The sequence below is a fragment of the Mirounga leonina genome, unplaced genomic scaffold (assembly GCF_011800145.1).
Source record: "Mirounga leonina isolate KUSES-001 unplaced genomic scaffold, KU_Mleo_1.0 Mir_170, whole genome shotgun sequence".
In the NCBI taxonomy this organism is placed as follows: domain Eukaryota; kingdom Metazoa; phylum Chordata; class Mammalia; order Carnivora; family Phocidae; genus Mirounga; species Mirounga leonina.
The window spans coordinates 30,800,042-30,814,845 of record NW_023270433.1 but is presented as its reverse complement, the minus strand read 5'-3'; the positions used below and the strand labels follow the sequence as shown (position 1 = coordinate 30,814,845).

Genomic DNA, 14,804 nt, shown 5'->3' with positions numbered 1-14,804 from the left:
CCATGTACATGTTCATTGAACAGGTAGTTACTGGTGTCTCCTATGTAGTAAGCTTGGTGCTGCAGGTATAATAGTGGGCAAACACAGCCCATGCCCCCATGGAGCTCCCATTTAATGGGGGAGGCAGGCAAGAGTCAGATAAATATCTGACTTGGCCCTGTTACATCCTTCAAAGGGAAAAAATAGAATGCCTATAGGAGAACATGATCTAAACTGGGAGCAAAAAGGAAAGTTCCCTTGAAGAAAAATTTGATGTGCATACAGGATGAGTAGATCTTAACTAGGTGAAAAGGGAAAACCATGAGCACAGACCTTAACAGTTATATTATTTCACTCAATCTCTCCCTCTCTCTCCCCTTTCCTCTCTCCTATTCCCTCCCTTTCCCCCTCCCTCCCTCCTCTCTCTCCTCCTTCCACCTGCCTCCCTTCCTCTCTCAGCACGGATAGCTACAATTGTATAGGAATCCAACAGTTTCTTTAGATACCAACACCACACGGGTCAGGAATATGATCTGTTGTCTGTCTGTCTGTCTGTTTTGTTCACTGCCCTACCCCAATAGCTATACCATTGCTAGGCACAGAATAGGCACTCAGTACGTATTTGTTGAAAGAAGTAATTAACCAATTAGTTAATCAGGTACACAGAAAGTAGGAAGGAGTTACAGGGAGGCTGAATTCATCTCAGGATGAAGAACATTCTAATATGTTGTTCAAGGCATCCTGGTATAATAGAAACATGTCTGGACTTGGAGCAAAATAAATTAGCCATTTGCTAAATTTGACTGTGGGCAAGTCACTTAACTCTCTGAGCCTAAGCCTTCTTATCTGTTAAATAAAGATCATCTTTGTCCTGCCTGATTCACAAGGATGTTGAGAGGGTGTGATAAAATAAGGTAAGTAAAAGAGTATAATATAAAGTGCTACTAAGCATATTGTTATTCCCTAGCTGGTGCCGGGCACTGTCTTGGTGACGTCTCGGTAGGGATTTTTGTCTTGGGTGGGAGTGTGAACTAAATCACTCAGATCCTTTCCAACTCATATGTACTACGGTCATGACACATAAATGCGTTACTTAACCGTTTCTATAAGATGCGTCTTAAAGGTTTGGATGCAGAAAGCTGAGTTCAGAATCAGAAGTATTGGATAAAAATGATGTAGATCAAAGAGCAAGAAATGCTGGAAGAGCTTGTTTTGTTTGATGGTGGACAAAGATCTTACACGAAAATCTGTGTGTGATTCTCTAGGAAGGGGGAAATCCAAATGTCCGACTTCCCCCAGATTTGATGGAGTCTCTGTCTGTCAGCACTGCAACCATGTTTACCAGGCACCAAAAAGAAAGAAGGTCCCTTAAACTAAAACGTCAGTGATTGGGGTTTTAAGGAATTTCAGATTACTGGGAAGGTCCCCCGCCACTTGGTGACTCCCTGGTGATTTGGAAATCTCGCTGACTGCTGGCAGAAATTTGCATGGAGACTGAATTTTTATCTCAGCCCTTTTGAAAAAGTAAAGAAACCACAAATCCAGTAGCTGTTCGAAACAACAAAGAAGGTGCCTTTGGCTTCTAACAGGAGTGTCTCTGAATTCCTCAAGGAATTCCGGGCCTAGGGTTGATCCAGCTGGCAGGGAGGGATCGATCTCCACTTGAATTCACTGAATAAATAATGGTTGCCATAGTTATTGAGCAGTCACAACTGGTTGGAGAGCAGGGAAAACTCTGAGGCACCTTCTGTGAGTTTGGCCATGAGAAAGTCTAGTTATAAGGTTCCATAATCAAGCCCCTCCCCAAATGCAGCCAACACCTTGCTCCGTTTCTTTATCCTGAAGATGAATACGGGATCTTGAATATAATGCAAGACATGGGGCACTGAAAGGAAGGCAAAGTTTAAATCAATGGATTGGTATTTTATTCCGGGAAAAGGCATCTCTCCCCGAGTTGTGAACCTAATTTGATATAGCTTGGTATTAATAGAATTTACTATCCACAAGATGACTGTTTGATCATGTTACAGCTGCTAGAGAGACCAAATCCCAGATTGTGCTATGTTAACAGGTTAATATACAAATACTGCTAACTGGGAAATTTTAAAAGAAAGGAAAAGAGTTAGCTGACAATCTCATAAATTTTCTCACTTTTCTGTTTCCTTTGACCCTTCTCTATAAGCAGAAATAAATTTTGCATAGCTGTCATCACAGCTTAGATACTATTTTATATTCTTTCTTTAATGTGGTATTATATATTTTTTTCCATGTTGCTTCATAGCCTTCCTATTTGTCCTTTCTGATGTCTGCAGAATCTTCCATTATATGCATATATACCATTTAGCAGTTTCCCTATTCTTCCACCCCTTATCTTTTTCCCATTTTTTAAATAGATACTGCTACCCCAAATGTCTTCATGCTTACAGTTTTAGTCTTCTGCTGAATTTTGCCTTCAGATAAATTCCCAAGAGTGGGATTCCTTGGTCAGAGCCTATGAACATTTTACAGCTCTTGAAGTTCACTGCCAAACTTGCAGTCTGCTTTTTTGTGTTTTGGGGGGCAGGGGGGTAAAACTTTAGGAAGAACACCGTTGCAGGCAGAATTTTTCTTGAAGTTCACTCCTGGGTACATCTTTTGAGACTAAACAAAGGGACTATGTATGCAGTAGAGATAAACATAGAGGACAGGTTTGCACCTGGGCTGATTAGCTAATAGTTTCCTGGGAAAAGCAAAATCGTGCCCTGCAAAGCTTGAGAAGTAGGGCACTTTGCCGCCTTTTGTTTGACCCTGCAGTTGCCAGCCGTTTGCCACGCGGCAGGCGCCGTTGTGGGGACTGACTGTACCACGGGTGTAACGCGCTGCCGTAGGCAGAAGGCCTTCACGTAGCAGCATCTTAGTTAAGCCTGACAATAACCCGTGGAAGTAGGTTTTATTGTAGTTGGGCTTTTTCTTTCAATTTATTGTGTAATATTTAGGACACACAGAAAACGGGGCGCCTGACTGGCTCAGGCTGTGGAGTATGCAACTCTTGATCTCAGGGTTATGAGCTTGAGCCCTACACTGAGTATACGGATTACTTAAAAAATAAAATCTTGGGGGGCCTGAGTGGCTTAGTTGGTTAAGTGTCCGACTCTTGATTTCAGCTCGGGTTGTGATCTCAGGGTTGTGAGATCGAGCCCCCGCATCAGACTCTGTGCTGGACGTGGAGCCTGCTTAAGATTTTCTCTCCCCTTCTCCCCCTCTCCCACCAACCTCCCCCCGAGCCCACTCTCACGTGCCTACGTGCATATGCACATGCACACTTTCTCTTTTAAATAAAATAAAATAAAATCTTTAAAAAAGAGACACACAGAAAGGAACGAAGAAGAATACAATAAAGACTTGTATATCTACCACCCTGTAATCCTCATTGTCCTAGAAGGACACGGAACCTCAAAGAGATGAGGTCACATGGCTAGTAAGTAACCAGAACAGAAACCCAGCTCAGCTCTGTCTGGCAGCACAACCAGTGCCCTCTGCTCTATGTGAGACGCCTGCAAGGTACAATCCAACAGAGATGCTGCTGGCAATTTTCATGGTTGTAGTTTAATGTGATTATAACACATCAGAGCTGGAAGGACCTGAGAGGTCATTACATCCAGCCTCCTTTTTTTTTTTTTTTTTAAAGATTTTATTTATTTATTTGACAGAGAGAGACACAGCGAGAGAGGGAACACAGGCAGCGGGAGTGGGAGAGGGAGAAGCAGGCTTCCTGCGGAGTGGAGAGCCCGACGCGACGCGGGGCTCTATCCCAGGACCCCGGGATCATGACCTGAGCTGAAGGCAGACGCTTAACGACTGAGCCACGCAGGCACCCCAAGCCTCCTCCTTTTAAGATAAGCCTTAAAGAGGGAGGAACTCACCCAAGTCATACACAACTAGCCAACCTAGGGAAGAGTGCAGAACTCCTGGTCCTTGGGCCTCCTTTGATTTAGGGCAAGAGAAGAAAGAAATGTCTGGGTCTTGCTTCATTTTGCTAACTGAATCTTTTTTGTTTTTGTCTTAAGGAAATAACTTCCCTAACAAAAATATCCCCAACTGAGGATTAGGAGTATACTTATCTTGATGAGCACTGAGTAACGTCTAGGACTGTTGAATCACTGAACACTTTTGTACGCCTGAAACGAATATAATGCTGTACGTTCATTATACCAGAATTTTAAAAATTAAAAAATACATACCTCCAACTGAAGAAATAAATGCAGGAAAAATTAGACGCGGTCGCTTGATTTCCCTTTGGAAGGATGTCTTCCATCCCACAAGAATTATTCTTTTACATGTAAATATATTAGAGATAAAAAAACCCTGACTGAAATAAGTAGGGCCAAGCCCTCTCTCAGTAAAGAGGCTTTAGTATCTAAATGCTGAGGGAGAGCAAAGTGATTTGTGCTGGACGTGAGGCCCCTTTCTGATTAAAGAAACAACATTACTCTGGGGCAGGAGGACACAATCTTTGGGACTTTGGGAAAATCACTTAACCTTAAAATAAAATAGGAGATCATAATATTTAACATGGGGATCCCTTTATATCTTGTTTTATAAAATACGAGATACAGGTGTTCATGTCTTGCTACACTGGGCCTCTTCCTTTCTTTTTGACTTTTCCATCTCCACAGCAGGAAGATGTGTGTATTTTGTACAGAGCGCCAGGTGTAGGTCAATAGGTGTTTCGAGGGGGGCCAAAAACAAGGAAAAGAAAAGCTGGATTCTTCTCAGTGCTGGTTAGCATGAAAACACAAGAAATGTGCTTTATGCTGGTCTCGTGGGGCAGCCCTTGCATTAGCAAATGGAACTTACGGACCGCCCCCCTCCCCACCTGTTAAGATGGGAACATTAATTCATTTGCCTGGATGTGTTTCTTTGTCACTCTGAAGAAGAGTTGCTTCTTGACAGGGCTTTTGTAGGATGATGTCTGCAAAATAATTACCACTCTGTCATTCATTCAGTGTGACTGTGGGCCAGGAACGGTGTGCTTCGCCTAAGTTGGTCCTTCTAGAAACCCTAAATTAGGGATGATCATTACCTTCATTTTATAAGGAAACTGGGACTCAGAAATTAAGAGGCTAACTCAGGGGCACACAGCGAGGAAGTGGCAGGACTGGGATTCAAGCCCTGGTGCCGTTTGATACCAAAGGCCATCAGTTACCTCTAAGAGGGAGGCGCTTGGATTGTAAAATGCTATCCCAACTGGTGGAAGAAGACACAGGCCTCAATTCAGGATGCAAAGTCTCTTAAGATGGGGTGTCCAGGGGCACCTGGCTGGCTCAGTCCACTGAGTATCTGCCTTCGGCTCAGGTCATGATCTCAGGGTCCTGGAATCTGAGATTGAGGCCCACATAGGGCTCCCTGCTCAGCGGGGGTCTGCTTCTGTCTCTCTCTCTCTCTCTGCCCCTCCCCACCCCCACTCATGCTCCCTCCCTCCCTCTCTCTCTCAAATAAATAAAATCTAAAAAAAAAAAAAAAACGATGGGAGTGCCTGGTTGGCTCAGTCGGTAGAGCATCCAACTCTTGATCTCAGGGTCATGAGTTCAAGCCCCACGTTGGGCATGGAGCCTACTTTAAAAAAAAAAAAAGAGAGAGAAAAGCAAGAACAGAAAAAAACAAAGTCTCTTAAGATGTAACCGCTTCCTGAACTTGCCCTTTTCTATCCCTCTGCAGAACGACATGGGTTAAAAGAACCAAAGAGAGTGGAGGAGCTATGCAACAAGATCACAAGCAGCTTGAAAGACCACCAGAGTAAGGGACGGGCTTTGGAGCCCGGTGAGCCCAAGGTCCTGGGTGCGCTGGTAGAACTGCGCAAGATCTGCACCCTGGGCCTCCAGCGTATCTTCTACCTGAAGCTGGAAGACTTGGTGTCTCCACCTTCCATCATCGACAAGCTCTTCCTGGACACCCTGCCTTTCTGAACGGGAGCAGCCAGAGCGGGGAGCCGCCTCAGTGGCCAGCACCTACTTGCTAAGCAGCAGAGGAATGGGTCTGGACACCGACCATTTTCTGTCCTTCCTTAAGAGAAAAAGCAGCTCCTGTAGAAAAGACTTTTTTTTTTTCTTTCTGGCACTTTTCCTTACAACCTAAAGCCAGAAAACTTGCAGAGTATTGTGTTGGGGTTGTGTTTTATATTTAGGCTTTGGGGTTGGTGTGGGAGGGGAGGGTATAGTTCATGAGGGTTTTCTAAGAAATTGCTGACAAAGCACTTTTGGACGATGCTATCCCAGCAGGAAAAAAAAAAAAAAAAGATAATATAACTGTTTTAAAACTCTTTCTGGGGAATACAATTATAGTGGCTTTGTATTTAAAAACAAGAACAGCCAAGGGTTGTTCGCCAGGGTAGGATGTGTCTTAAGGGTTGATCTTTAGAATACACTTCCTCTATCAAGGGTATGTATGTGGTGCAAACAAGGCAGAAATTCTCTCTTCTTAATTTCTCTCTTCCTTTATTTTATTTTAACAAATGGTGAAAGATGAGGATTACCTATAAATCAGACATAGCAAAATGATAATGGTTGTTCGCTTCCATATACAAGTGCAATTTTTAAAGTGCTGTCTTACTAAGTCTTGTTTATTAACTCTCCTTTATTTTATATGGAAATAAAAAAGAGGCAGTCATGTTGGCAAATGACACATGTTAATTTTCCTAGCAGAGGCTTTGTCCACCTGCCCTGTAGAACCCTTCTGAGGTACGGTCCACCTAAGATTTTAGGTCATTCTTAATGGATCCAGATCTCTGCCCTGACTGTCCAGCTGTCCTGAAAGGGGCTCAGATCATAAAATGGATTGCATACAGCTGTTTCGGTTGTGTTCTATCAACCCAGACAGAGTTCCCTAAACTTGCTTCAGTTAATAGCAACTGACTGACACATTCATTCAGAAGCCCCAGGAGCATTCAGTGAGTCTCAAGTGTTTGATCCCTAAATAAGAACATACAAGTAAGTAGGAACTGATCATACAGGGTAAACACCAGAGGTAATACGATTTTTAAAATATATATAATTTAATTTTTGTTATTGGTTACAAGGACAATTTTGGAGAGCAAGCGAGTCTTACTTAAAAAATAATAGTATGAATGTGACTACTAGACCGGATTAGTGGGTTGCGTTTCAACATTCCGTGTTCGTACTCCCTTTTGTATGTTTATACTGTCGATGCCATATTACTATGAAATAATTTGTTGCATAGTGTCCTTATTTGTATAAACATTTGTATGCACGTTATATTGTAATAGCTTTGCCTGTATTTATTGCAAGACCACCAGCTCCTGGAAGCTGAGTTACAGAGTACTTAAATGGGGTGTTCACAGTGACTTGGATACACCAATTAGAAATTAAATAAACAAATATATATATAAATATAGCAGGTTACATATATATATATATTTATAATGTGTCTTTTTATTAACCATTTGTACAATAAATGTTACTTCCCATGCAGTTATTTTATGATTCATTTGCAGTGACTTTTAAGGCAGTACTGTTTAGCACTTTGATATTAAAATTTTGCTTATGTTTTGCTAAATTCGAATAATGTTTGAAGATTTTTAGGTCTAAAAGTCTTTATATTATATACTCTGTATCAAGTCAAAATATCTTTGGCCATTTTGCTAAGAAACAAACTTTGAATGTCAAACTGATGTCACAGTAGTTTTTGTTAGCTTTAAGTCATTTTTGCTTTAGTCTTTTTAAAGAAAAAATAACAAAACTATGCTGTTTATATTGTCATTAAATTATACAATCAAACAAATGCCAAATGAATTGCCTAATTGCTGCAAAGGATAACCCAGTAGCAAAGCATATATGTTTTTCCCCCCAAGATTCATTCTGATATTTGATCATGTATTATGTTTGTATGAGCTTTTATGAAATATTATTATTTTTATATCCAGGTGATAGGGTCTGCAACATTAGGCTCTTGGAACATTATACTTGTCAACTGGTGCCCCACCCCTTCGAAACTCACAGAGGAGAAAACTAAAAAGTAAAAATTGCCCAGGTCCAACAGGCTAGTACCAGAATCAAGACTAGGACCTAATTCTCCTTTCCATAGTGTTTTTACTCAACTTATTTCATCTATAGGAAAACAGGCTTTTAAAAATAACCACTAATATTTACATTTTATCAGATAACCATGAGTAAAGTAGTACTTTTGCATTAATTTTTTGAGCGTATATGCAAACATAATAAACATTATTAAATATCAGGAAAGCTAACATTTCATACAAGGTAGCTTCAGACCAAATTCAAATTGAATTTGAATAAATTAGAAATACTGTGCATACATAACCCTTTTGTGCACCATTAGTATTGGAAAGTTAATCCTTGTTTTCTGTCATGTCCATAAAAGAAAAACAAAACAAACAGAAAAACCAGAGCCCTGGAGAAATGCTGTTACTTTTTATTTTTACACCCATCAGATTTAAGGAAAAGACTTTTTAGCCATGATTCGTTGGAAGGAATGAAGGTTTTTAGTTATAAGTCCAAACACTAGTGTTGAAAATAAAGGTTATAGCCAGTGTTCTTCTGTCTTCCATAGTTGTAAGAACTATGAGAGCCTCCCACGTAATCCATCAATTCAACTCTCTTCTTTTGTCTTAATGTTGACACACAAGTTTATGCAGAGTGGATGACCCAACTAGCTCAGAAGAGGACAGCAAGAATTAAAGCAGGTGATTCTTCCCTTGTGGGAGAGCTCTCTCAGTGTGAACATGCCTTCTGTGGGCGGAAATCAGGAATCCACCAGCTGTTAATGGAGAGTGCCTTGCTTTCATTTCAGACAGCAGAGTTTTCCAAAGTTTCTCTGCTCTTCTAACAGCATTGCTCTTTAGTGTGTGTTAACCTGTGGTTTGAAAGAAATGCTCTTGTACATTAACAATGTAAATTTAAATGATTAAATTAAATTACATTTTATCAATGGCTACTGGTGTGTTGAATAAGCATGCTTCATTTAACAGTATTCTTTTCATCATGTAGTATTTGCTGTGAACTCTTAAACACATCCCCAGATGGATTTTTTGAAGGCTTACTAATACTGAAAAATTAATAGGCATTCTGAATTGGAAATATATTAAACCTTACTGATTGGGAAGAAGGACATTCTAAATTCAATAACCATGTATTGACTACTTCCTGTGGACAGAGCACTGCTGTATGCTTTGAGGAGATACAAACATGTACAGTGTCTGAAGCTACTTTCTTTCAAATATACATATATATGCATATATATAATATTTAATAGAACGAATAATTTCTTGCCTAAAAATATTCTTTAAGGGTATGAAGGATTTTTTCTATATCAAGATGATGGGATATCAATTGTTTATGAACCAGAATTTACAAGAATCAAGATTAGAATTCTCCAAAATTGATCAGTACTCTCCGCCTTTTTGCTGACACCACTGCTCTATATTGCCTAGAAACGCCTCTCTGTGGGCAATGCAAATGCAGCTTTCATTCAACTCTACCCCAAACATCATATATTCTAGATTAGGGCAAATGTATTTTGTGTGTGCATTGACGACTCAAAAAAATAAATGTGGAGCTCTATAATTTAGTTCATCAGTTCATACACAAAGAATTTTTTGTGACATCTAAGTGCTAGGTTCAGTCTAGGGGCCAAACCCTTCTTGCTTCTCAGCAGGGCCTTCATTTCCTCAACTATACAGTGTGATTAGTAAGAAAAGAATGAGAGGTATGGTGGAGCTCCATCTTGCATATGGATTTAAATACAGGTGCTTAGCCAAAGGGGACTCCAAAGGCAAAAGTCTGGTTTGAACGAGGAGGGAGGTGGGAAGTTCAGGACTAAATACGGGGCAGATGCCTGTAGTTGAAATTTCCTAAGTTAAATGCACAAAGACTACAAAAGGAAGCTAATTGTTGACTTTTTTTTTTTTAATTTAGTGCACAGTTGAGTGTTGTTAAGTACATCCCCACTGTTGTTTAACCAGTGGCCAGAGCTCTTTTCATCTTACACAACTGAAACTCTGTAGCCATTAAAAAATAACTCCCCATCCACTCCTCCTGCAGCTCTGGTAACCACCATTCTCTCTGTCTTTATGAATTTGACTACTATAGGAACCTCATATAAGTGAAATGTTACAGGATTTGTCCATTTGTGTCGGGCTTGTTTCATTTAGCCTAATGGCCTCAATATTCATATTACAGTATGTGTCCTTTTTAAGGCTGAATAATATACCATTGTATGTCTCTACCACACTTTGCTTATCCATTCATGCGTCAGTGGACACTTGGGTTGCTTCCTCCTTTTGGCTATTGTGAGTAATGCTGCTGTAAACATGGGTGTACAAATTTCTTTGCAGGACCCTGCTTTTAATTCTCTTGGCTAACTGTTGATGTTTGAGCTTAAGGATGATATCAGTGCTCTTCAAGGATAATCTTGATTATAAGTGATTTTTTGCCTCAAGCACTGATATCAGACCTTCCCCATTTCTCTCTCAGAAGGAACCTGAGGTTATTCCATGAGCAAGCTGTTTGTAAACCTTTGTTCTAAGACGAGGCTAAAAATGGAAAGGACAAAAATCTAAGAGCATTAAATGGTCCATCATCTTGTCCAAATACGTTTTGAAAAATTCCATACTTTGCCCAAGGAGTTGAAAATCCCATCAAATTTCAAAGAGGGTTTTTGCACCTTCTATTATCTGACACCCTTCACCATGAACAAAATTCTTCAAAAAATGCTTCAGAAAATTCTTCCTCAGGGCTATCTCTGAATTGCACTGTGACACCAACAGACAATATTTTTTGTTTGTGTGTTCTGTTTTGCTCGGATTGCAAGGAGAGTGTCATTCCTGTTTTATTTTTTCTTTGTCTCTGCCCATCTCATGGTTCCATCAATGAGCCTAAGAGTCACTGGCCCCTTCTCCGATCATCTGCTGTGATGCTGGCCATCCCTCATGCTGGGCTTCTAAGGGCATTTGATTTGAGGGGAAGAGAAGAAATATCTAATATTTATTAGGCATCTATTGTGTGTGTCAGACACTCTGCTAAATACTTTTGTACATGATCTCATTTAAGACTTACTACTTCTGAGATGGTGTTGTCATCCCCGTCTGAAAATGGGGAAAGAGGCTGGGAAGGGTTAAGTACCGTGTCCAAGACCCTATTAGATTTGAACACACGTCAGTATGTCTCTACGGCCCCTGGCTGACCCCTGGCTGCCTTCCAGCAGCTTAGTCTTTAGACCCCTGCTCCTCTCTGGAGCACAGAGATCGTTTACCCTCAGTTACCTGCTTATCAGCAAGTGCTGAGGAATTCTGCACGGGCACCAGAGTAACAATCCTATACACAACTCCACCTCATTTCCCTTCCTGTCAGACTTATCACCTGTCCTCCTCATCCCTCAGACTCTTTGACTCAAGGCCCCCACAATTTTGTCTCTAGGTCTCTAACTTTGTCCCTCACCTGCCTTATACCCAAAGAGTCTTAAAATAATGAAACCCTGCTCCACTTCTGAGATCATTTCTGATGCTTTCCCCCTCTCAACACAAATGCTCTTTACCCTCAGAGCAGAGTTCAAACGTTTGAACCCTCCCAACTCTTTCCTGCTTCCAGCCAACCTCCCAATTTCCAGGTGATTTCAAACTTCCACTCAGGCTCTATAGTCAATAGCCGTCCTCCTTTGGACTCTACAACCACCTCTCTGTCCCTTTCCAGCCACATTCACTAACCCCTTAAACACTAGCCTCATGACACCCAGAATCTACTTTCGTTGTCCCTGCAGAGAGATGCTAGGGCATTGCAGAGAACCAGGCTGTCCTTAAGCATCTCAGGCTTGTTCTCTTCCTAGCAGCCTGGCCTGCATTTGCCCATTGAATCTATGTGTCTCCTAACACACTTTCCACCTCTGATTCCTAAAATCCTCCTTTCTGCTCCCTCAGCATCTCACCCTTGCTCATTTTTTCCTGCCAGTTTCTAATAAATTGTTCAGAATCACACAAAGATGTTTTTAAGTATGTAGCAAAACCACACATGTAAGTATACGACCTAACAAAGCTGCTTGCCTATGTTTCATTGTCCATTTATACATACTTAGGGGTTTTTTTATTTTAAAAAATAAAGGGTACATCCTTTACATTTGTGTTTTTGCTTTTTACATTGCCAAGATTCCATGGGAAATTAAAATAATATAAAATTGGAAAAATAAACTGATTGAAAAGAACAAAGTAAAACATATACACAAAAATGGAAGTGATTTAAAACCAAAAAATAATTATAAAAATGATTTTTAAGGTCACCGCTTTTATTTTATTCTATTGCCTCTTTTTTTTTTAAATCATTTTGTTGTTTTTGGGTTTTTTTCAACATGGTAAGTGGCATTTCTAGCAAGTTCCCAGGTGATGCTGATGCTATGGTCCCAGGTCCCATCACCTGGGAACTTGCTAGAAATGCAAATTTTCAGGGGCGTCTGTGTGGCTCAGTTGGGTAAGCATCTGCCTTTAGCTCAGGTCATGAATCCGGGATCCTGGTATGGAGCCCCGAGTCAGGCTCCCTGCTCCGTGGGCAGTCTGCTTCTCCCTCTCCCTCTCCCTCTGTGATCTCTTTCGCTCTTGCTCTCTCTCAAAGAAATAAATGAATTCTTTTTAAAAAATGAAATGCAAATGTTCAGGCCCCACCCCAAACGTACTGAATCAGAAATTCTAGGTGTGGGGCCCAACAATCTGTGTTCTAACAAGCCCTCCACATGATCATGATGTATATGAGAGCTTGAATCACTGCCTTGAGCTTACCAAGAAGTAGAGCTGCAGGGCTATGGGGTATACAAATCTTCTGCTTTACTAGATACACCAGTTGCCTTCAAAAGGATTTGTACCAGTTTACATTCTCAACAACAATGTATGAGAACTCCTACTGTTCTAGATCTTCCCCCACACTTGGATTTCATCAGAATTTTTTGTTTCAGCTAATCCAGTGGTTATAAGATGGCATCTCGTTGTGCTTTGTACAATTATGAATAGAATTGCCATCAGCATTTATCGACAGGTCTGTGTGTCAACATGTTTTATTTCTCTAGAGTAAAAACCTCGGAGTGGAATTACCAGGTAGGTTTAAGCTTATAAGAAGCTGCCAAACCTTTCTACAGAGAAATAGAATATCTGACCGGGCACATGCTTGCTCAGGATAAACACATTTCTCAGACTTCTTGCACCGAGGCATGGGCTTGGCCCATGTAAGTGGATGTAAGTCAATGGATGTAAGTCAAAGTGTCATCTGGTTACTATCTCCTACGTGTCACTCTCTCCTTCCAGATGGCATTTGACAGTGGCCTTCTAGAGACAACATTATTATTGTCTGGCCCCAGAAAGTGGCTCTATGGGTGGAAATTTCAAGTTGGAGAAGAATCAAGAGTAGTATCATGATAGGTGATATTTTAGGATGGCTTATACATACTGCTGGTCTTGGAATAGAACTGATGTGTATGTAACCCACATGCTAGCTGGGACCTCTTTTACTTAGGATCTAGAAGAGACTGTTTCAAACTCGATAATCCACAAAGAGAAAAATCCGAAGACTCCCTCCAGATACCTGCAAATTCTGCCAATTTTTACACTAGATCTAGCTTTGGGGTCTCACATCTGTTTGTTTAGCTCTGCTACTGGACTGTCTTGCTGTACTTCCCGTGTCATCCCTATTTCCGGTGTTTTCCTTACTTTCCACCCTAAAATCACATACAGGACTTTCCCAGGTTCTAGAAACCTATCTTAAGCAATAGCTGGTGTCTTTGCCCCTTGTTTATTCCTCTCTCCACCTTCCATCTGGAACATGGATGCTACCTTAGACTATGAAGATAAGGGTACCTCCTAGGGATTGGAGAAAAGTAAGTTGGAAGGAATAAGGGTCTCAGAGGGTTTTGGTTTTCTTTGTTTGTCTTTTTGGTTTTTTGGGGGGGGGGGTTGGTTTTTGTTGTTGTTGTTTTGTTTTGTTTTTTGAGATGAGATACGCTCTTAGCCCTGGGTTGCTCGTATCTAAACTTTGCATAAAAGAGAAATAAATTCCTTGTTAAAACCACTGTTATTTTGAGTTTTTTCATTACCCAAAGCTGAACTATATCCCACCTAAGACATATAAGATGCAAGAAACATAGTCCATCTGCAGCATAGGTTAAAAAAAAAAGTCAAGTGTATTAAAGATAGTGACTCAGTACGAATCATTCATGTTTTGAGACTATCAAGTAAGCCAAAGATATCTTAGGTCACAATTATTTGTTTATTTATTAATTCCTTGATTCATTCAGCTTTGAACTAGGTCCTCTGTTTCTAGTACTTCATAACCTTGTAGACGTAATGCTGCCTGCCCCCTCATAGTCTTCATTCTTTTTTCTTACGGTTTTTCTCTCATCACCTTCTAATTTTACTTTTGCCACTGACCACCTTATTCAGCATTTTCCAATTCCTATTCCTGAAAGAGAAAATCTAATAAGTTTAGCTCAACTTTTCTTTCTAGGCCAACTGTAAGTCCCTGAACAATCTGTGGATTGGGTGCCCTTGAGACTTCTCTGGTCCAATCAGCTATGGTTGAAGAAGAACATGCATTGACCCTTCAGAAAATATTATGACTTGGGGCGCCTGGGTGCTCAGTCTGTTAAGCATCCGACTCTTGGTTTCAGCTCAGGTCCTGATCTCAGGTCGTGGGATAGAACCCCGAGACAGGCTCCTCACTCAGTAGGGAGTCTGCTGGAGATTCTCTCTCTCCCTCTCCCTCTGCCCCCCCACCTGCATTCTCATTCACTCTCTCTCTAAAATAAATAAATAAATCTTATAAAAAAAAAAGAAAATACTG

The 14,804-nt window shown here is 40.7% G+C and overlaps 1 protein-coding gene across 2 annotated transcripts in view; it reads left to right on the top strand.

Annotated features, from left to right (window-relative positions):
* The window catches only part of NR4A3 (nuclear receptor subfamily 4 group A member 3), a 35,856-nt gene extending 26,663 nt beyond the window's left edge, over window positions 1-9,193 (top strand). For both annotated transcript variants that reach the window (XM_035016213.1, XM_035016212.1), the window contains one exon: window positions 5,677-9,193. In XM_035016213.1, the coding sequence (XP_034872104.1) occupies window positions 5,677-5,924 (248 nt within the window). In that variant the 3' untranslated portion in view covers window positions 5,925-9,193. The remainder of the gene's footprint in view (window positions 1-5,676) is intronic.
* Window positions 9,194-14,804: the final 5,611 nt, after the last annotated feature.